The sequence below is a fragment of the Syngnathus leptorhynchus genome, chromosome 22, assembly GCF_054491065.1.
Source record: "Syngnathus leptorhynchus isolate UIUO chromosome 22, UIUO_Slep, whole genome shotgun sequence".
NCBI lineage: Eukaryota > Metazoa > Chordata > Actinopteri > Syngnathiformes > Syngnathidae > Syngnathus > Syngnathus leptorhynchus.
In genome coordinates, this window is record NC_141216.1 from 1,758,292 (window position 1) to 1,780,086 (window position 21,795).

Genomic DNA, 21,795 nt, shown 5'->3' on the forward strand with positions numbered 1-21,795 from the left:
TTTAAAAGTTCTGTTTTGAGATTTTGATCGTTAACAGTCCCAGTGACATGAAGATAAGCTAGATGGGTGGAAATTAATCAAATTTAATCAGATACATAAATTCTTAATTTTAGGTTACAAATTACCCTTACAGTCCACCAGGGGGCGCGAGAGTAATTTAGTTAACACTGCAAGGTCCAAATCTTGTGTCCTTCCTTTTTTATTGATTGCGACGCCAGGGCTTTTGAGTGAGATTTGTGGAAATGGGTGTTTAAGAAATAAAGTGCTCTGTTTACTGCTAGAAAGTGCGTTTTTGTTTGGGCAAAAATGTCCTCAGAGAATTTTGATTCTGTGGATGAAACTGAAAAGAGGCAGCGCGGTGTGCAAGTGGACAGGACTGCCTCACATTTCTGAGACTCTTAGTTTAAATCCCACCTCCAGCGGGTGCATGTACTTCTTGTACCCCGGCTTCCTCCTACATTGTTACATTGTTGTCAGTAAATTGTCTATTAATATGAATGATCAAAAAATAATTGGCTTTGTTTTCACTGCTGCTCTTAGGAAACATAGGTGCAACTGCTGTGGAATCGTTGATAGATGCTAACTTTAAAGACGGGAGCCATTTTGGGTTTCACAACAGTTGCTCGACAGGACAGTGAAAAGTCAGCCAGTGAGTAGAACCACTTCACATGCTTTATTTCAGCACCCAGCAAAAAAATAATTAAAAACATCTTGATTTATTATACATGTACAACATAAGTACACAATCTCTCTTTTTCAACCATGAAAGTGGGTCTGCTCCCTGGTTGTTGTTTTTTTTTTTTTTTTTCCCTCTCTTCTTCTTCTTGAGACCACAACAAACAATATAAAAACAACAGGGCAGGAGTTGTGCTAGTTTTCTTTTTTAGTGAAGATGAGACAGAAAAAGAACAACAACGGGCAAGAGATGTAAATTGAAATGGTCACTTTTGTTTTCAGCTACAATGACATGCGTTTACAAAAAAACAATTGCACGGCAAAGATAACAAGTTGACGAGTCAATTGAGTAGCACCAAAAGGGTTCAGCGGGCATACGAGTTGTCAAATTTACAGTATGACAGCGAACGTCAACAAGTTGAGTTGGTTCAATAGCACCTTGACGTGTTTACATGCTCCCCATTAGCCTTGTGTGTAAAATATGACCCTTTTCCTTTAAGAAAAAAAGGTGACTTCTTGTTTTGAGGTAGCCATCTAAGCAATGAAGGTGCACTTTTGTTTGGGATTTTTTTTTTTTTTTGCATTCCGTTAGGACAATTTTACAACAAGGAGACACGTCACACTTTTTACAATTTATTTAACACCAAGAAAAAATGGTACATATCATTTGTTGTTTCTTAATGTCCTTCCGCAGTTGGGGGCGAAAAACGGCAAAAGTCACCTGTATTTCATTGCGATCATTTTTTTCTTAAACTCCAAGGGAGACATTTTACACAAGTAAATATGTTCTTGTTGCCGCTGTAAACGAGCCGATTTGTTCAAATTTTTTTCTCGTTTTTTTAAAGTGTCCTTGTGGAGTGGCAGTCCAGAAACGATTGGAAAGAAACAAAAAAAAATAAAAAATAAATCATTGTCTTCAGTGGAGTGGTTTTAAGCGTGTGGACCGATGATGGCCAAATGAGTTTTGAATGCAAAAGAAATAGGATTTTTAGAGATGACTGCTAGAAAAAAAACAACAATGTCATGTCCATATTTCTTCCTTTTTTTTTTTTTCCTCTCCTTTTTACAAGAAGCAAACAGGGCCAACTTCAACGCCAAATTCCTGATCAGGGGCACCAACATCCATAGGAGCAATGTCAATGATTGGCAGGCGGGATGTTTTTGATGTCTTGTAGTCAATGACTGTCTTGCCCCATGAGCCAGTGTGTGACTGTGGACGGAGAAAAACAGGGGGACAAAAAGGCTCAGAAACATCACATTCACGTTTCGGCGTTGGAAATTTGTAACGCGACCAGCCGGACCGGGCGGGGCTTACCGTGCAACCGTCCTCGCTGACGCTGTATGTAAAGCGGCTGTTGCCCTCGGCTCTGATCTCTACGTCGTTGGAGCCCTGGAGGAGCAGGGCCTTCTTGAGGTTGCCGGAGGCTGAGTCCATGTAGGCAATGCTGTTCTTGCAGTGGTATGTGATGTTCTGAGAGGCCTGGTTGGCCATCAGACGCATGAAGGTCATCTGGATGCTGACATCCTCGGCATCAGCTCCATCGGTGCCATACTGGAACTGTGTGGAGGTCATAGAAGATATTGTAATCGACACGGTCTGAGCTTGCCTGTGCTTGTCCCAAAAAATCCATCACGTCTTACCTGGAATCCACCGGTCATGGACTCGCTGAACCAGACGTGCTTCTTATCTTTGGGGTTTCTGCTCATGTACCAGTTCTTCATGGGCACGGTGGACTGGCTGGGATAGACGCAAGTCTCGCCGATCTCCATGTTGCAGTGAACCTTGATGGCGTCCAGAGGGGAGCCCTGGTTGGGGTCCACCCAGTAGGTGCCTGAAGGAGATGAGTAATTTGTAAGACCACTATTGAGTGCACAAGATCATTTTTAGGGAGGTTTCGGATGCCCACTCACCGCTCTGCCACTCTGGATGGAGCATCCTCAGGTCACGGCACATGCGGGCGGGGCTCTTCTGGGTGCCGTCGGGGCTGTTCAGCTTCTCGATTCTCTTGGTCAGAGACTCCAGGGTGGTGTCGACCTCCATGTCACGATCGCGGAGGACACTGGGGTCGTCAGCGCGGTAATGGCCAGCGCGGTAGGGATCGTGTCCCTTCTCCGGCATAGGGGGCACAAAGTCGATTCCGACTCCGGGAGCACCAGGGGGTCCGGGATGTCCGGGAGGTCCAGGAGGACCCTAGAAAACATAACAGGAGCTTAGAAATCTCTCAGATTCAAGGAGAAAGATCAAGCATGTGAAAGAAACTTACATGAGGTCCCATTTCTCCATTGCGACCACGAGGTCCGGGAGGTCCGATGGGTCCGGGCCCACCGTTCATGCCATCCTTACCGTGGGAGCCGGAAGATCCAGCAGGTCCCTAAAAAAAAAAAAACATTAGGAAGAAATCTCCCAAAAGCCACCGTACAAGACTACCACACTTTTCAGGACGGATTGTACTCACTCTTGGTCCAGCGGGTCCAGAGGATCCAGCGGGTCCTCTATCTCCAGGAGTTCCCTGGAGTCAGAAGAAGCCGCCATGAGCATGCAAAGAGGAGAAGCTCATAGCTCAAGAAATGATCACAGACTGAGCTAAGCCTTCTCGCCAGGGGTCTTGTGATGGATGCATGGAAATGGTACTCACAGCAGGTCCAGGCATACCCTGCATGCCAGTGAGTCCTCTGTGTCCTTTGTGGCCTCTGTCTCCAGCCTCACCAGCCTCTCCTCTGTCTCCCTTGCCTCCAGCGGGTCCCTTTCCGACAAAACGTAAAATTGAGGTGTGAAGTTGATTTACCATTTCCAGTCCGCACAAACAAGAAAGGGAATGAGGAACCTACAGCAGGACCACGGACACCGGCAGGACCAGCAGCACCAGCAGCACCAGCGGGACCCTAGCAATGAGGAATGGAATAGTTCAAATGTCAACGCACTGGAAAATTAGAGGATGGCGAGATTGTCAATATTTCAGTAAAGGGGACACATACAGGCTCTCCACGATCGCCAGACTTGCCAGAGGGGCCAACAGCTCCGGGGGCACCGGGAGCACCAGGAGGTCCTGGGGGTCCAGCCAAGCCAGACTCGCCACGGTCTCCCTAAAGAAAGCACATTCAGTCAGACAACTCTGCAAATGACAATCTGTTTAGCAATGTTTAGAAAAGTCCATTTAAAGATTGATTGTTAACCTTAGCGCCAGCAGGTCCATCACGACCGGGTGCACCGTCGTGTCCTTGAGCTCCCTGTGCAAAATTGGTCGTATGTTATTATTTGACAAAGAAGACAAACTACCATCTTATGAATACCAAAGTGATCAGAATTGAATTGGGAGCAAGTAAACAGCAGCTCATACCTCACGACCAGCTTCTCCGGTAGCACCAGAGAGTCCAGGTGTTCCAGCGGGTCCAGGGGGTCCACGGGCACCAATGGGTCCACCAGGTCCTTGCTTTCCAGGCTCACCCTGAATCAAAACATTTGGAGTGATGAGAAACGGCGTACATTTTAAAATGATCCGAGTTCAGTGATCTTTTGAGGAACACTTACGGGAGGTCCAGTTGGACCAGCGGGACCACTCTGTCCAAGCATTCCACTGCTGCCTACATTACCACGCTGTCCAATGATACCTGGGGGTCCGGGAAGTCCGGGGACACCCTGCAAAGAAGGACACACTGGGTCAGTTGGAGCCGACAAAGTACGGGCAATTTTTAAAAAGGGAATAAAGTGCGGCTACTTACAGCGGGACCCTCGGAGCCAGGGGATCCTTTCTCTCCGGCAGGTCCAGCAATACCAACAGCACCAGGCTCACCGGGGCGACCGGCGGGACCGGTCTCACCACGAGCTCCCCTTTGGCCATCTTTGCCAACGGGGCCACCGGGTCCAGGGGGTCCAGCAGCGCCCTGCAGAGACACACCGTGAGGTCATATCGTTGCTGATGCAACAGGTGTTCAGAGCCAAACGGTGAGAAACACTTACAGCGGGGCCAGCGGGTCCAACTCTGCCAGCGGGTCCAGGGAAACCAGTAGCACCCTGCACAACAACGCAGAAGGTGAAACATGGAACTGAAAGCAAGTCCAGCGCACAAAGCCTCTCAAGATACTTACAGGAGCTCCAGCACCACCACGAGCACCCTTGGCTCCAGGAGGACCAGCAAGTCCCTGTGAACACATGCATTTGAAGGTGAGAATTGAATTGAATTCAATGTTTTACCAGGTAAGCCAATTGAGAACATTTTCTCATTTACAATGGCGACCTGCACTGGAGGGACAGACTGAAGGGAGGGACACTTTCACAATGAAGACTAGGTGTGAATTTCCACGTGATTAAACAGTAACCTCACCTGGGGGCCAGCAGGTCCAACAGGTCCACTGGGACCAGGAGCACCAGCATCTCCCTTGGGGCCAGTAGCACCAGTCTCTCCCTTGGCACCAGGCTGACCGTCAGCACCCTGAATTTGAAGAAGAAAAAAAAAATCATCCGTTAAAAACACACGGCTATCCTTAAATGATGGTTTGGATAAAGAGTGGTGCTTACAGGGGGTCCGGCAAATCCAGCAGGTCCAGCAGGACCACTCTCTCCACGCTCACCCTGAAGGTATGAAAAGTCATAAGAATACATATCTGTATGGACTGAAGACACAAATCATAAAATGTATCTGGTTTTTCAATAATTGGCAATAAAAACCTACGGGGGAACCGCGAGGGCCGGTAGGTCCAACAGCTCCAACTGGGCCAGGCTCACCCTAAAACCACATGCAAAGAAGGAAATCAGCTTGACCGTAACGTTAATGTGTTTGTATTGTAGACTTCCATCCTTGGGGAAGACCACCACCTGGACATCTCACCTTCTCACCCTGAGAACCAGGAGGTCCAGGGGGTCCGATAGGTCCGGTCATACCGCGCATGCCATCTTTGCCGAGGAGACCATCAGCTCCCTTGGCACCAGGCTCACCCTGAGAGGTAAAAAAAAAAAAATTCATCTTATTTATCGGTGTCCATGCGGACTGACGGCACAATTGGAAAAGAGGTGAAGTGATTCTTACGCTCTCTCCCTTGACTCCAGTCAGGCCAGAAGCTCCACGCTCGCCAGGCATTCCCTGCATACCGGGGCTTCCTAAGACACCATTGGCACCAGGTGCACCGGTCTCTCCCTGCGCACAGAAACAGAAGCATTGTTAATTTGTTGCAGAGGTTGGGAATTGAATTTGAATCAACAGTACGTCATCAAATCTACAAGTCCTAACTCGGAACTGTTTTGATTTCTCTTAACCAGCTGGAAAGATACTCAGGATAAACCAAGGTAAGAAAATAAATATTGACAAGCATCTCATTGCACTTGAGTTTGAATGTTGGAGTCCATCTCGGCCTAAAGAGTAATAAATAATTTGTGTGACAGAATTGAAAAGTAAAACAACACAGTTTAGAACCCTCGCGGACCTCATCAACAAAGGTCTCTTCAATTTACCTTAGCTCCATCGTTACCAGCGGGGCCAGGGGAACCACGGGGTCCATTGGGACCTCCGACACCAGGAGCACCACGCTCACCAGGGAAACCTCTATCGCCCTGATTGAAAGAAAGATGGATCGAGATTAGTCAGGAGCCAATGACGTTGAAGGAACCAGCTGAATTCCAGGATACTCACTCTGGGTCCACTTGGGCCAGAAGGTCCAGCCTCACCAGCAACACCCTAATCAAAGAAGGACGGGGTTAGCAATCAACACAGTTGTTGACAAAGTATTGTGATCTAAGTATAATGTGATGATCATTCTCATTCTTACCTGCTCACCAGGCTTGCCAGTCTCACCAGTAGCACCTTGGGGTCCGGGAAGACCCTGTTTAAGGAAGAGAAGCAGAATATCAACACTTGCTATCCAAAAGTGGTGCAACCAAAGATCACAGTTTATACGGTGATGTCCTCAAACTCACCTGGAATCCAGAAGGTCCAGCAGGACCAACCTCTCCTTTCTCTCCAGCAGGTCCCTGAGGAACACCAGGTGATCAGAGACTTCACTGCCTGTCTTTGTGTTTTTACAACGTGACATGAAATTGTTTTGATACTTACGGCAGGGCCAGAGGGGCCAGGAGCACCAGCATCACCATCTTTACCAGGGGCACCCTGAGAAGAATAGAAAAGTCCGTCTGATTTTGCACGGATGAGGATGAACACACAATCTGACCACAAATCAAATAATAGCACTTACGACAGCGCCCATAGCACCAGCGGGTCCTTTCTCACCAGCCTTGCCGCTCTCACCCTAATCCAAAGAAACACAGCGTGAGCGTCCGATGGCCGCAAACCAACTGGACTTTTAGGACAAAAATAGTCAGTGTTAGGCACTCACAGCAGCTCCCTTAGCTCCGGGGAATCCCATAAGTCCAGGCTGTCCTCTGGCTCCAGTGGCGCCAGCGGGTCCGGGGCGGCCATCTTGTCCAGCGGGACCCTAAAAGATGATATACCAAGTTGAGCATCGTTTCCAACGTGGCCTCAAGCTTAATGAATTTGAACTTACAGTAGGTCCAGCTTTGCCGTCAGCGCCAGTGCTTCCGGGGCTACCAGTCATACCCTGTGAAAAGATTCGCCATGTTTGGACCTCATCTGTGCTCAAATGTTGGATGAAAAGTAATACAGAGCAGTACTCACCTTAGATCCAGGTGCACCAGGAGCGCCAGCAGCTCCGGTCTCACCAGATACTCCCTGAGGTCCGGCAGGGCCGGTGGCACCACGCTCACCAGGGGCTCCCTATCACATCGAAGAAGGTTCAAAGAAAAGACTTCATGGAGCAATAGAAAGATGGGAGCCAAAGATGGGGGTCAGCCACTAACTCACCTTGCCACCAGCAGCTCCATCAGCTCCAGTGACACCATGGGGGCCAGGGGCACCCTAGGAGAGCAAGAGGACAGACAACATTACTGTGTGCTTGAAGTTTCGGGATGATCTTCATGGTGGCACAAATAAGGCTTCGTTCAACATTTGGTCATATTAAAAAATAAAAAGAAAGACATACACGCTCTCCAGCAGGTCCACGGGGTCCACCAGGACCAGCTTCTCCACGAGGTCCTCTTTTGCCCTCCTCACCAGATGGGCCAGGAAGTCCCTGAATTCCGGCTGGGCCCTAAAGAAGAAAGGATCAGCCATGTGTTTTGTTCTTGTATCATATCATTTGAAGGGTGAAGATAAGTTCACGTTTGTTTCCTGAAACTTACAGTCTCTCCCTTGGCACCAGGCTCTCCCTTGGGACCAGAAACACCTGGGTCGCCCTAATGACAAAAAAACACAAACGGTAAATCTCATATGCCGGTCAAAACCAAAACCCCCCCCCCCCCATCGTTTGTCGACTACTCACATTGTTACCCTTGGGACCAGGAGCACCAACGGTACCCTGACCTCCAGCGGGACCACGAGCACCGGGGAAACCGGGAGCACCAGCAATACCGGCGGGGCCCTGCGGAACAGAGAGAGCAGACGTCACAACTGGGTCCCGATCTGAATGTGAGTGTACCAAACGTCATACTTACAGTGGCACCCTTGGCACCGGGAACACCATCAGTTCCTGGAGCACCCTATAGAAGCAGCACCAGCACCCCAGTTATTTATTTATTTATTTATTTATTTATTTATTTATTTATTTTTAAATACATGTGAAATGTAGATGCCAATGTAGAAGAGTGGCCTAAACTCACAGCAGCTCCGGCAGCTCCAGCGGGTCCTGGGTTACCAGGCTCACCACGAGCTCCCTGGGCTCCCTCGGCGCCACGAGCTCCTTGGGGACCAGTCTCTCCCTGAGCAGGGAAAGAACACGGAGTTATGTCATATTTAACGTGCGTTCTAATCATGTTAAACAGAAAGCCATCCACAGGCTGAACAAAAGTTAGCGTTCGTTCATGCTAACTAGCTAACGACACACCGGTGGACGTTAATCTGTGCCATCTGGCTTTCTATTTTCAAGTTGATTTCTTCTTTGATCATTGCTGCCTTAATATTCAAGATTTGAATTTCTATGGAAGATCGGGTTTCAGATGATAACTCATCATAGGACACGAAGACCAAAAGTGCAAATCATGAAACCTCCCAATTTGGGTGATTTACCTTCACACCAGCGCCGCCAGGGAATCCAGGGGGTCCAGCAGGTCCAGTGGAACCCTAAAATATGAAGACAGGATGTGAGCAGACCATTCCAAAAGAGACAGTGGACCTGCAAGTGAAAAAGACAAATACTCACAGGGGGTCCAGCAGGGCCAGCATTGCCATCGTTACCACGAGCACCCTGCAGAGGAAGGTTTCAAATCCAAGTCAAATCAAAGAGTTGATACCAACGGTAAAATCGTGTCTAAACGAGCTAGCAGCGCTTACAGCGGGGCCAGCAGGTCCGGGACGGCCTCTCTCACCGGGGAGACCGTGAGCACCCTGGAGAATGAAAAGAACGTTTTAGGCTTTGTCCTCTCAGTGTATTGAATCGGATTGATGGAAGGGAGACAAAAACTCACGATGGATCCGGGGATACCGTTCTCACCATTGGCACCAGACTCTCCCTGTAGACAGAAACAGACGGCTCAGCAAATCGGGACGGTTTCAAGACAGGTCCATCCTCGCATCCTTCCACTCACCTTAGGTCCGGCAGGTCCGGCCTCTCCCTTAGCTCCATCCATACCGCTGAAACCCTGCAATCAAATTCCCAAATTTTAACATCGACATGATTAGGCCACCCCTGACCGTATCCTCTCAACTTACTCTGTGTCCCTTGATGCCAGGAAGTCCGGCGGTTCCGGGGTATCCACGGCCGCCCTGCAGCAGGAGGAAGTTGTCAACCGAGAACTTTGGTCACCTGATCTTTGCCCCTGTTCCCAGTGGGAGATGACTTACCTGCATGCCAGGGGCTCCACGCTCACCAGTGCGTCCAGTTTTGCCAGCCTCACCCTAACGATACACGGGGGGGACACGGTTCGTACAAGTGTTGTGTTGAGGACAACTAAAAGATGAGCATTTGAATCAACTCCTTACATTGTCTCCATCCTTTCCAGGTGGGCCAGGGGGACCACGAGCACCCATGGGGCCCTGTAGCACAAAGTGACGACGACATTGAAACATTGTAAATGGCGACAGCGCCTCGGGGTGAGTGCTGAAAGAAAGCTTGAGGGATACTCACAGAAGCTCCGGGCTCACCGGGCTCTCCTGGGGGACCAGTGAAACCCTGAGGACCCTGATGGACAACAAATCCAGAAGATTAATAACCAAACAACATCCACAATGAAGAAGCATGACAAAGACTTGAGGTATACTCACAGCAGGTCCGGGAGGTCCGGCAGGACCGCGAGGACCCCTGGGACCCTGTTGATGAAGGTGAGTGAAAAGTCAGTACAAGCATTGAGACTCATGATGTATCCTGATTTAGCTCAAGCAGAGCCTTCATACCATGGGACCGGGCATTTGTGGGCCACCGCTAGACTTGGTGTGGTCCCCATGGCTCATTTGAGGAGAGAAGTTCTGTCAAGAGATTACAAATTAGCTGCTGGGCTCTGAAGGTATAACGCCAACATTGCATGAATAACAATTCGTTTTCAGGAATCATTTAATACGACTGTATTTTAATCCAACGTACTCCGCCAAGGCCAGGGGGGCCAGGGGGACCAGGTGGGCCGGGAAGTCCAGGCTGTCCGGGAATTCCATCATTTCCAGGAGGACCCATGGGACCCTAGAAAAATATCAGGTGGGCCATTAGCTGTGGAAAAGTATATTTACTTTGCCATCATATATTTATACATATATCATATATTGAATGCAGTTTAGACAAAAGTGTTGATGTAAATATGTGCAACTGAAACCTCTTTTGAAAAACTTCAACTGACAAGCTGCTATGCTACCACTGAAAGAAAGTCGTTGCCTTTGACCTTTTAACGCCCCGGTGAACTCGTGACCTGAATCCCGTAGCCACGATGACATCATCCCATAGAGTATTGCATATTAATACGCTATCATTTTTGCCATTTGAATGGCAACCGAATAGGGCCAAAATGAGGGGGGGGGGTCTGAAGTAACCAGCAAATGTGTATGATAGATGTTGACAACCAGATTGAATGTTATTATGACACAATCATTCTCAATAATAATCAACATATTTGCATCACTTACCACATCTCCCTTAGGACCAACATCTCCCTTGATTCCCTACAAACATGCAAAAAAAAAAAAATCAAAGAGTGAGGCTATGTGGACATGTGCAAAAGCAAATCAGGAAACATCTGTATTGATATTGATGAAGGGTCAATAAAAGTTGGCAGTACCTCTTGAGGGTCAACGGGTCCTAAGGAAAGAGAAGGAATAATGGAATGTTACATCATGTCCACATGATATGTTTTAGGCCTATGCAACTTAAATCAGGTTCAAAATTCGCTTTTGAAGATAATTCGCTTATCAAAGCTACATCATTATATTTTATAACAAGATACAGAAATAGGATGTGTTGTGCAGGAATAATGATGACATTTGAAATCATCAATTGACAGGAATGGAAGCCACGTAGCATAGGTTCTCTCTCGGGCCTCGTAAAACTGCAGTTTGGACATTTAGGGAAGCTGCAAAATTTTGACATTTAAAAAAAAAAAAAAAAAAATTGCCCAAATAGAAGACAAAAATGATTGTAAAAGTGCAGAAGTACCCTTAGATACCTTCACACGATGACTTGATGGCATAATAGGCTTGATGGCATTCTGATTTATTGTTTGCAAACGTTGTTGTCGGTCGGGGTATCATTCCTAATCTGTTTTTGTTCGTTTGACCAATGACAAACTTTGTCGTCAGTCGGATGCCCAATTTCACAGTCCATATGTTTCTCTTTTGTGTACTTTGGTATCGCCTAGTTTATTGTTTATGATATTAGTTGTATGGTTTGCTAAAATTGTTGCCGTACAGATCATCATTAGCAGCAGATTATGTTATAAGGATCATTCATTACAGTATTTACAAGCGTTGTTTTATAATAATGTTTGCAATGTTTGTATATTGTTTGCGTGCATCGATGACGTAGCGTCTGCCGCTACCTCCAAATTGAAAGAGAAAAAAAACCTTGAGAAATCAGTGAAGAAAGTGATATTTGCCAAATAGCTGCGATATTTACAAGCTAAGTGTACGTAAATCTAAAGCGAAAATCCCCAAGGTCGACGTCCATTGTATTAGGCCGCCCGCCCGCACAAATGCTCAGACCCCAAGTAATGTAAAGGTGTTGAGGGCCGAGGGTACGGAGGGAGAAATAGTACCGTCGGGGCAGATGGGGCAGCATTCTCCCTCTGGGATGATGGGGTCGGCGCAGTCAGAAGTATCCTCGCAGATGACCTCGTCGCACATCACCGTGCCGCTGTCGCAAACACAGATCTGGCACGGCTCTGGTTTCCACACATCCTTGTCGTTGTACAACTGTCCGTCTAGTGTGCAGCTGCCAAATGTGCCTGAGCGATAACAACGTGGCGGTCAAACACTCTCCCACATCATGAAGCCTTAAACGTTCATTTCATTCGGAGTTGCTATGTGTGGGGCCTTCAACCCGTTTGATACTTTCAACATGCAGCATCCATAAAGGCAGGGAACAGAACTTTTCACAAATATTTCACATTTAAGCCCCACATTTGTGATAATAGGGTAACAGTGGCTTTTCATACATTACAAACAGCAAGTGGACCCTTATTTTACTTTAATGAGGGAAATACATGACAGTACCAAAATTGACCACTAAGGCGTGCTGTTTCCCCACAAAAGAACGCCCTCCTCCTACTCTGTGATTAATTGACGCGCCTACGTCACACCTCAGCAATTTTTCCATTGTCTCCCCTCCTTCCACCCAGCTTTTTCCAAACTGTACGACTTGTGAAGAATTTACACCAGATTTCGTTTTTCGCTCTTCATTTAAAATCTACCGGTCTTCAAAAGAAAAGAATCACAGCCAATTTTCATCCAAATTTACGACGAGGGTGGTCTTAAACGTATACAATAAAGGAACAGAGTAAGGATGCTCTTTTGGTAGAATTTTGTGAATCTTTGCAGAGGTGATCATAATTTAGGACGCTGATCCGAATTTGGCAACTTTCTCCCAAAGTGACCCAATTTAGTGCAAAGTCAGCTTTTACTCCTAAACTGACCAAAGTAAGACCTGTCCTTCAAATAAAAAGTGTCTTTTTCTCTTGGAGGCCCCTGTGAACCTAAACATTTGTCAGAGAGAGGAGATGCAGCTGCACTCCCTTAGGAGGACGCTTACTGAGCGTGTATGTGCACGCCAAGGGAAAAAAAAAACACAATCCACTCCTGCTCAAACGGACCTCCAAGAGAACCCCAAAAAGGCGTCCATAACGTTCATGGTCCCTTTCCAAGGCTCTGTCCGATCCTGATAGGGGACCCACCGCGAAAACAAAATATCGAGATAGAGGGATACTTACTATCATCCTCGCCTTGACCTCTCACCACCAGCACAGCAACGCTGAGCAAAAGCGCTAACCGAATATCCACAAAGCTGAACATGTCTAAATATTAGACATGTAGATTCTTTGCGATAGGGGGGGTCCTTTTTCCGTCTCCTCAAATGCCACTCATACACGGTAGGGTCCGGTCTGTGTGTGTAACTCCAATCCAGACCCCAGCAGAAACTCCCTACTGCTTCAACAAATCACTTAGCGGGGTTTTTATATGCCCCGAACTTTTTTGGGGAGGGCCTCAAGAGCGCGCACCCTCCTTCCAGCGTGCGCCGGGGGGGCGGGAAGAGGGCTGGTCGCTGTCTTTAAACATGTCCCACGCAGGCGAAAAAAAAAGTTGCTGCGCGATGATGCTGAGGAGCATTGACACACTTGAGGCGTTTGAAGCAAGGTCGCTTCCTCGTGGACTCTACCATGACTTTGGGCTTTACTGATTTGCATGTGACATCCTCAGATTGATCAAAGTCTGATTTGCATGTGACATCCTCAGATTGATCAAAGTCATCGCTTTGCAGTTTTAGTCTAAAACGTGTCAACCAAAAATATGGATCACCATCTATTGGCCATTCAATCCAATAAAAGCACCCAATTCTACTTTGTGTAGGCATCCTGCGTCCATCCATATTCAAGTGATTCTATAGAACACACGTTGAAAACGCGCACACGTTCGTGTTAAAGTGCGGCTCGAGAAGACATAAGGCAGAAAGAAAGGAAAGGAGAGAGAAGAAAAAAGCTGGCAGGACCACAAAGCAGCCAGCCTGCTTACAATGTGGACACGTTGCAGCTTCGACACGCTGGCCCAGTCTGACCTCTCATTTCACTCTCTCTCTCTCTCTCTCTCTCTCTCTCCTTCTTTCTCGCTCTCCTTTTTTTTTTTAGAGAGAAGAGGAAGGAGAAGAAGTCTGGGATCAATAAAAGATGTGAACGTGAGGACTTATCATTATCAAACACACTCTTAGGAATATTGTCATTACAAATTTGACCAGTCATGGATGGAGTGGCAGCGATAATAATTGTTGTCATAAAAGTGATACTGATAGTATAGCCTGATAGAGAGTCACTAAAACTAGTTGTGGTAACTAGTTTCTTAGTTTACTGCTAGCAGTCGTGCTAGCAGTACTGCTGTACTGGTAGTTGTGGTCGTACCGTTGAGATAGCAGCAGCAGCAGTAGTAGTACTAGTTATAGTACTAGTTAGATGGAGTCAAACGTGTGACATTGGAGTGTTGGGGAAAAAAAATAAAAGTTCCACGAGGGAACCGGAGCTCTGTGTTTAAATAGAACTTGTAATTTTCTGCTCTACGCCTCAGAATGGAGGCTGGCTGGTTCACTCTAACAGATAGTTTTGTGGGCTTTTTTTTTTTTCTTTTTTTTCTTTTTTCACCCTTTTGGGCGGAAGCTCATTCTGATCTGCAGAATATTCAAGCTGGTCGCAGGCAAAGTGATGGCATGCTTCAGGTTGGTGTATTTGGATTTGAGAGAGGGAGGTCTGTGCCATTGTGGGAGTGATCACATTCATGACCAATCAAAGCACGGTTTGAATTTGAATGAAATAAGTTGAGCGGGTTGAGATGCTCACCAAGATGCTCAAATCAATGAGCAGTGGGTGAACGCAAATAATAACAAGTTTAAAGCCTTGCTAGCTAGCAAGTGTCAGAAAAAGAGCAGACTTGACATTCCCAGCAAGCCTTTGCAGCGTGTTCCTACTTGTAGTTTGGAATTAAGCCCCTCCCATGCCTCACTTACCTTCCTATACACTATTTACATTCACAAGAAGACTGTGGACATTTAAAAAGAAGTCTTTCATATCTCTTCCCAGTTACTGCTTCTTCATTGACTTTTATTGGTCCAGCTTGAACCATTTCTACCATGGAGCTGATTTGATGAGGTTCTTGCACACCAAACTCAACCAAGTGCACCTTCATGATTGCCTTTTTTTTTTTTTTTTCTCACGACATCTCGGTCTGGTTTTCTTTTTCTGTCTGGTTGCGTTCTCCATCCCAGCCCCCATCAGATTAATCGTTCCCTCCCTCTCTCTCTCCCCGCCTCTCTCTCTGGTGCTCTCCCATCCTTCCTTCCCTCCCTCCCTCCCTCTTCCCCACCTCCACCAGTCCCGCAGACATCCAGTCAGACAGCCCAGATGGAAAATCTGACTAAATCCTTCTCTGGACTTTGAGATAATATGCAAGTCAGTTGGCACGCTCCTCAAAAGCAGCCACACGGTGAAAATGGATTGAAAATATTGATGAAGGATTGTTTCATGACACAAACCCAACTTATTGATCGTTTGTCTTGAAAGAGCGCAGAGGACGGAAAGAAGTGGGTGGGATCCAGAGTGTCACATTTCCCTACATCGGGAATGCTGCACATTTTCTCCCAACCTTTTCGAACCTTTCAAAAAAATGTTGACATGATGGCACGCTCCTGCTGGTGCGTTCGCTGGCAATTTATAAGGGAGGAATTCTCAGTTTCCTCTCCACTCACTTTGACTTTGAAACCCTTAAAAAAAAAAATCCTCTCGTCGATCCAAACTGGTCTTTATTGTAAATGTACAGCTTTAAAAATGGTGCGTTCACTGATGCATTCCAAGGGAGGAATCCTCAGTTTTTGCTCTTTCTATTCGACTCTTATGAACTCGAGCCTTTTTTTTTTGTGGATGGTTCATCATTCCCAACATCTGGTCAAATTGGTATCTGAGCCTCTGCCACGTGCTCATGCTTTTAACCCTCACCGTTCTCATATTTGAACTATTTTTTGCTGCAAATGTTCTGTTTTGGATATCGGTGTGAACTGTTAACACAAAGAAAGTAGAGTGCAAGAGTTTAGCGATTGAAAGTGGGGGTGGAAGCAACGAAATCCAGTCTGGAATTGTCGTTACTGTCTTCGTATGTGAGGCTGGAAGTAGGAGGCGGCAAAGACAGACAACAGAAAGAGAGAGAGAGAGAGAATTTGCACATTATGGAAGCGCTAGAAGTGAAAAAAAAAGAAGGTAAATTCAAGAGAGAGAGAAGCTAGAAATGGAAAAAGTAAATGACTCATGCTCTCCTCTCGGCTGCAGGGACAAAAATGCTGTGACTTTGGTGTGATCAAAAGTATTGGGACACACCTCTATCAATAACTTAAGGCGTCCATTATGTATGCATACTTGGATGAGTTTGGTGCGGAAAAACATCTCGATTGGAAAGTGGCACATCGACACACCTTCACAAAAGTTGCACAAAAACTTATTTGTGTTCCATTGTCTTGAATCCATTTTGTGTCTCCGAGTCCTCAGCGAGTGCTGATCATCTGCACGCCACATGTGACGAGAAATTTTCACCGCAGCGGCCTCGGCCCAACGTTGTCATTCACGTTTCACCTTCGCAACATGTGATATGAACATGGGTGTTGTTCTTGCACCGGGGGGTGACACGGCAAGAAATGGCAGCCATTTTTCTGGACCTTTGGTACTGCCTCCAGAGCAAGACAGGAAGTTCTGAGTGACTTGTGTGCACACTGGTTTTATATGTTGCATCACTCAGGTCAGGTATGCAAAATATATATATTTTTTTTAAATAATTCTCATTAGTTTTATATTTTTTATTTTATTTATTTTTTTATATATATATATATATATATACACACACACACACACACACACACACACACACACACACACACACACACACACACACACACACACACATATATAATAGAAGTGGTAGATTGGTTGATTTATTTATTTTTTTCCCCCTAGTGACAACAACTTGTGAGCATGTGCAGTAGAAGAAGACGACGAGGAAGAAGAAGAAGAAAGCTGAGCTGCGGCTCCACTCTGCTGAGCAGTCGAGAAGGAGAAGAAAAAAAAAAGGTGACCTCAATGAAGAAGAATGCAATGTGGTCTCCTCTCCCGCCCCGAAACATCCAAGCAGCAAAAGTGACTTTTTCCCTTTTTCTCTAAGTGCAAACTATCAAAGTCTTTCATTTCTTCACTCGAGTCCCTATAGAGAAGGTCACTTCTGTGCAAGTAAACAAAGATCGACAAGCTGATAGCACTTGCAGTTGCTTCCTTTCCTTTTTTCTTTTTTTTTGTGCTCATTTTTCTTTAATTACCGCCCATTTGCACAAATCTCTCTACTTTTGTTTTTTCCATGCATGATGAGGAATCCTGGTGCCCGCCACATGTTGGAAAAGCAACTTGAGGAGGAGGAGGAGCTGAAAGTTATGCTCTCCTCCTGGGTCACCCTGCAAAAGCAGCGCTAACGTTTTTCACATGTTGCGAGGCCATGAGCAGAAGGCCGCTGACGACATCTCGCCATCGCTTCCCTATCTGTAGCCTGTGTTTACTTCTCTTCTAGGGGTCAAACCCAACCCAACGTGCAATCAGGAAGTGTCTCACCAATCGCTAGTTAAAGGTGTATGTAAAATACTTTATTTTAATCGTAAAGTGAAAATTAAAACAAAATACATTGAAAAAATATTTTATTTAATACTTTAATTGGTGCATTTTTTTAATTTACTATAACTATAAATTTAGAATATTTTGAATAATAAAATAGAAAATAAATGGAAAGTAATTTTGTCCAAAATCATCACTTTTCAGGAGACCTCCCAAAAAAGTCACCCCTATTTTTAATAACATTTTAAAATTCAGAGGTATTTTATTACCATCGTATTGTATTATTATGATTTTTTTATCATTTGGCCAGATTAAAGAATAAAAACAGAAATCATAGTGAGTGACTTCTGTGCGTTTTGCAGTGAAAGAGAGAGTTCAATAAACTCATTCCAAAAATAAAAGTCAAATTAGAGGGTTGCAGCACTGAAGGAAAAAAAAGCCCACTGGGTTTGGCTCTTGGCTTCACACACACAACCGCTGTCCACTTCTCTACAAGAGCAGCGAGGAAGTAAAAGGTCCTCAGACATGCTGGTGAAGAAAACGTATCCCTATCCTAACACCGTGCCAGACCAGAACAACGTGGCCTACCATCATGATCCGAATTAGAAAAAGTCCTGATTTTCACCTGTGGCTGATAATTGCTTCAGAATTAACCTAAGATGAGATCATTATTCCCCCGGCAATATAAAGAGGCCCCGCCCCGGCTTGCTAATGGCTAACTTGCGGAGGCCAGCTAACAAAGATGCTAAGGTTTTCATGTCAACTTTGACCCCCTGCCGGTCATTGCGTATAGAAACGCATGGTGCTGGCTATTGATTGTCTTTATGGGATGCTGACATGGCCGATCTTCTTTTTTTTTTTTAGGGATCCACAGTGTCAGAAAGTATCTGGAGGTCTTCCTCGGAATGACACTGAAGTAACACCACATCCAGAAGAATTTGAAACTCTAAGGCAAGTATAAAAAGTAGATCGAAGGCATCCACGTCACATTTTTTAGGAGAACAGAGGGAGGGGGGTGGGCTTTTTTGACGCCTGCTTCTCATTGGCTGCAGCCCCATGCCCGAATATAGACGAGTGTCAGGTGGCGCTTGGAAGATGTCTGCTGGCTCACAAGCATTGGAAAAGTCACCGCGAGCTTGCTCGCCGGCTTCCAAATCCATCTTTTTATTCATCTCAAGCAGCTTTGAGACATACTTGGGATTGCGTGGAGGTTCTTTATTTCCTTCTCATCAGTTTTATGAAACGTGAATTACACGGCGTGGCATTGCACAGCTGAAGACATGATGCTTTCGTCCCTCCTCCACTCCTACATTATCTACTGAAATGATTGTCTTCTCTTTTTTTCTTCCCTCCCCTCTTTGCTCCTCCCGTGTCCACGTCTGCAAGTTGAAGAGGAGGCGCTCTGCCTCTCATCGGCATTGATTCCCAGGCCTGCCACATCCACAAAGGGAGTGTGCTTGGATGAGGAAAAATGTATGCCGACCCAAAAAAACAGACCACTAAATTTGAGGGGGGAAGGAAAGGCGTAGCCATTTATGTCACCACGATGATGGTCCACCTTTTGGAAGATCACCTTGAATCTCCTCGCCATTTTCACGAGCCTTCCTCTTTTCTACTTTAATGATAGTCCTGTCTCTACCTGCCTCAAACATTGCTCAAGTGTTTCATTTCTCCTTCCACATTTACCATCTCCCTCCCCCAAATCTTGAAAGGGGTGGCCACCCCGGGGCGTCTCCCTCCTCAGGGGGGGGGGGGGGGGGCAGTCACCCTTGGTGGCATGAAGGTGCTCCTCACACTCATGGTCGGGCTTGCATTTGATCAAGACTAGCAAATTTAAATGGTAAAAATGAGAGCAGGAAAAGGGACATCTTCTGCTTCCATATGAGTCCAATTCTTGAAAGAGAAAAAAACCCAAAAAAAAACATCTGGAATCACTTGCAGCTCTGCTCACTGACTTCAACGTTTGGAAAGTCAAGGCTCAGAAGGAAAAATAAAAATGCTCCCAATGCATAGGCTTTTTTTTTTCTCTTGACAGGCCACGCAACTCATTATTTGCCATTTTAATGAAATTGATTGCTTTATGTAAATCACACACCAATTTGGGTTTTTTTTTTGACAAAAGTAGTATTAGAAAAAAACAAAAAAAACATCCAAATTGAGGAATGAGTAATACATACGTTTGAATTTGTTTGTGACATTTTGGCTGCTACTGTGTCCACATTGAATGGATAAAGTCTGCTCTTTTCTAACGTGATTTCTTCTTCCTCCATCTTGCAAAGGCCCGAGCGACTGTTGTCCAAAGTGCAACGTTCATCTGTGCCTCAACAAAAACAACAGCAGCTTTTCACAATTCCAAAAGCACATTGAAGGATTGCTCAAATTGAGTGTAGGCAAAGGTAAGTCAACTTGTTTTGTGTTTCAAATGTGCTTTTGTACTTTACAGTAGTGTTTAAAAATAGCAGAGCTGTAAATCAAATCAAATCAATTCCATACACGAGATGGGACCAGGTACCATGTAGGGATGACAGCGGCCACCCACTAATGGAGTTAGTCATTGCTCTTCAAACAATTTGACGTTTTGAACGGCATGTTGCGAACATGTCGGGTCCAAGTGTGAGACGTTTGCCACAAGAGTGTCAAGCAAATAGTTGAAGTGTGCTTCTGTCAGCTGAGCAACAGTCACCCAAAAGATTCCAAAATGCACGAAAAATGCTCACTCACTGCCTCGTACAAACCGAGAGCTGTTGCTAATATTTTGACCCTTCGGTATGCTTTAGGTTCCATTAGCTGGCTGCTCATGTCAACAGCGAGCAGGCAGAGCGGTGACGTATGCAGAAGTATTTTTTAGGGGCTAAATTGGGCGGGGTGTGTTGGGGTGAAATGTGAAACTTCGGCTCATGTGTGAAACATCCGACGAAAGATTATCGCACAGATGACTGCCAAACAAACGTTGTTAACTCTTACCGTTGGTTTTTCAACCCGGGATGTTGCTTGGAAAAGGGAATTGGGATTTTCACAGATCACATTTAGTCCCCAGACCAAAATGTCATATTAGAAATCAAATTGTCTTTCCGAAATGAAAGTCGTACAAATAAAAGAGTCCTAATTGTCGGCAAATTCAACCTAAAATTGTATGTATCATTTTTAATCACACAGAGTTGAAGATTAAGTGCGCATCCCACTCTGGGCCTTCGTCCCTTCTCCCCTCCCTCTTTTTTGCTCTCTCGCTCTCCTCTCTCTCCAACACGCAGGATAATTTACAATGAAAGTTGCCATATTACAAACAGATGAACGAGGCCCACGTCTGCCACGAAGCGAAATCCACTCCAACTCTGCCTAGAGCCTCAGCAACAATATCACGCGTTAACTTTGCAATACTCCAATTCAGATCTACATATACACTTCAAGGTGTATCGTGTGTTTACGTATCCTCTTAATATTCAACATGGCCTATTGGGGGCGCTCCTGCTCTTGAGGCCAAAAGAGTCGTCGAATCCCAAAAGTGATCCGAACAGATTTGTGGTGAGCTGTCGAGTCAGGGGCAGCGGGGAGGCGGCTTGGGGAAGGGGTGAGGAGAGGAGAGCGGGAGGAGCATTTGCCGTAGCTTCGGATTAGCTAAGCGTTCGAATCGTGGCGGACGGCTTTACGGCGGTGTGAAATACATTTCGTAAATGAGTTCATTGGTCAAATCGGCTTTACTTTCGTGACAACGCTACAGTTGGGAATCAATAAAAAATAAAATAGATAAATAATCATAAAATAAAATATTTTCACTGCTGATGCGCAACAAGCCAGATGGAGGCAATGTGACTTTGAGTGGGAACGTTGCATTGCAACTTTATTTTGGGAGTGGTGCTCCTTATCCCGCCATGCTAATTGCACGTTTTGTCTGCTGCTCAACTTCCAGACTGGCAAAGTCAACTCAAGTGACTCCTCACTCATTTCAACCTTCTTCAACATTCCCCATCCCGAGTGCGTAGAGAGCAGCCCCTGCTCGGTGCGCTCGCTGGCAGCTGACTGGACAGAGGTGGCATTCATCCCCTTATGCCCCTCGCTGCTAAAGTTTGTTTGGCGGCTGTTTAGCGAGGAAATGTTCACTTAGTGCAGGAAGTTTGAGGTTTCCCTCCAAATGTTTGATTTCGGAGCTAAAGCAAACAGCGGCGTGGGGAAATGACAGCTTGGAACTACTCAGGTGGGAACCGCACAGGTAGCAGAAAAAATGATGAGGGGGGGGGGGGGGGGAGAATAGGATTAATTGAAGGGATTATTTTCAAGCAAAAAAAAGATTTATTTCAAGAAATATGAAA

The 21,795-nt window shown here is 45.8% G+C and overlaps 2 protein-coding genes across 10 annotated transcripts in view; one reads left to right on the forward strand and one right to left on the reverse strand.

Annotated features, from left to right (window-relative positions):
- The window catches only part of sgca (sarcoglycan, alpha), a 40,853-nt gene that overhangs the window by 12,588 nt on the left and 6,470 nt on the right, over positions 1-21,795 (forward strand). For 5 of the 9 annotated variants that reach the window (XR_015063286.1, XR_015063285.1, XR_015063284.1 and 2 more), the window contains exons 19-34: positions 541-649; positions 5,462-5,616; positions 5,720-5,847; positions 5,930-5,956; positions 6,127-6,363; positions 6,447-6,651; positions 6,725-7,938; positions 8,022-8,147; positions 9,407-9,596; positions 9,677-9,928; positions 10,048-10,177; positions 10,264-10,362; positions 13,991-14,037; positions 16,847-16,960; positions 18,353-18,439; positions 19,768-19,884. The gene's annotated coding sequence lies outside the window, so the exon portion shown is untranslated. Of the gene's footprint in view, positions 1-540; positions 1,762-5,461; positions 5,617-5,719; positions 5,848-5,929; positions 5,957-6,126; positions 6,364-6,446; positions 6,652-6,724; positions 7,939-8,021; positions 8,148-9,406; positions 9,597-9,676; positions 9,929-10,047; positions 10,178-10,263; positions 10,363-13,990; positions 14,038-16,846; positions 16,961-18,352; positions 18,440-19,767; positions 19,885-21,395; positions 21,665-21,795 lie in introns of those variants that run through there. The other 4 variants (XR_015063289.1, XR_015063288.1, XR_015063291.1 and 1 more) reach the window with 4 other exon arrangements.
- LOC147039185 (uncharacterized) lies at positions 651-13,284 on the reverse strand. Its single transcript, XM_085903495.1, has 51 exons — positions 13,079-13,284; positions 11,909-12,097; positions 10,937-10,956; positions 10,785-10,820; positions 10,255-10,347; positions 10,068-10,139; positions 9,939-9,983; positions 9,802-9,855; positions 9,657-9,710; positions 9,519-9,572; positions 9,387-9,440; positions 9,263-9,316; positions 9,143-9,187; positions 9,009-9,062; positions 8,878-8,922; positions 8,745-8,798; positions 8,339-8,437; positions 8,174-8,218; positions 8,002-8,100; positions 7,862-7,915; positions 7,663-7,770; positions 7,485-7,538; positions 7,299-7,397; positions 7,168-7,221; positions 7,000-7,098; positions 6,859-6,912; positions 6,720-6,773; positions 6,584-6,637; positions 6,436-6,489; positions 6,300-6,344; positions 6,122-6,220; positions 5,700-5,807; positions 5,502-5,609; positions 5,346-5,399; positions 5,192-5,245; positions 4,998-5,105; positions 4,762-4,815; positions 4,634-4,687; positions 4,396-4,557; positions 4,205-4,312; positions 4,014-4,121; positions 3,850-3,903; positions 3,652-3,759; positions 3,505-3,558; positions 3,312-3,419; positions 3,132-3,185; positions 2,940-3,047; positions 2,587-2,866; positions 2,317-2,507; positions 1,991-2,233; positions 651-1,885 (listed from the first exon to the last, which is right to left on the reverse strand). Exons 1-51 carry the CDS (start codon positions 13,158-13,160, stop codon positions 1,739-1,741), a joined length of 4,341 nt encoding a protein of 1,446 aa, XP_085759621.1. The 5' UTR covers positions 13,161-13,284; the 3' UTR covers positions 651-1,738.

What these genes read in the sequence shown, in the direction of transcription:
- LOC147039185 (XM_085903495.1), bottom strand. Translation starts at nt 13,160, where the DNA reads ATGTTCAGCTTTGTGGATATTCGGTTAGCGCTTTTGCTCAGCGTTGCT. An exon ending in GTGGAGCCCCTGGCATGCAG is followed by an intron (nt 9,441 to 9,518) that starts GTAAGTCATCTC and finishes CTCCTGCTGCAG; the next exon opens with GGCGGCCGTGGATACCCCGG. An exon ending in CCATGACCGGTGGATTCCAG is followed by an intron (nt 2,234 to 2,316) that starts GTAAGACGTGAT and finishes ACCTCCACACAG; the next exon opens with TTCCAGTATGGCACCGATGG.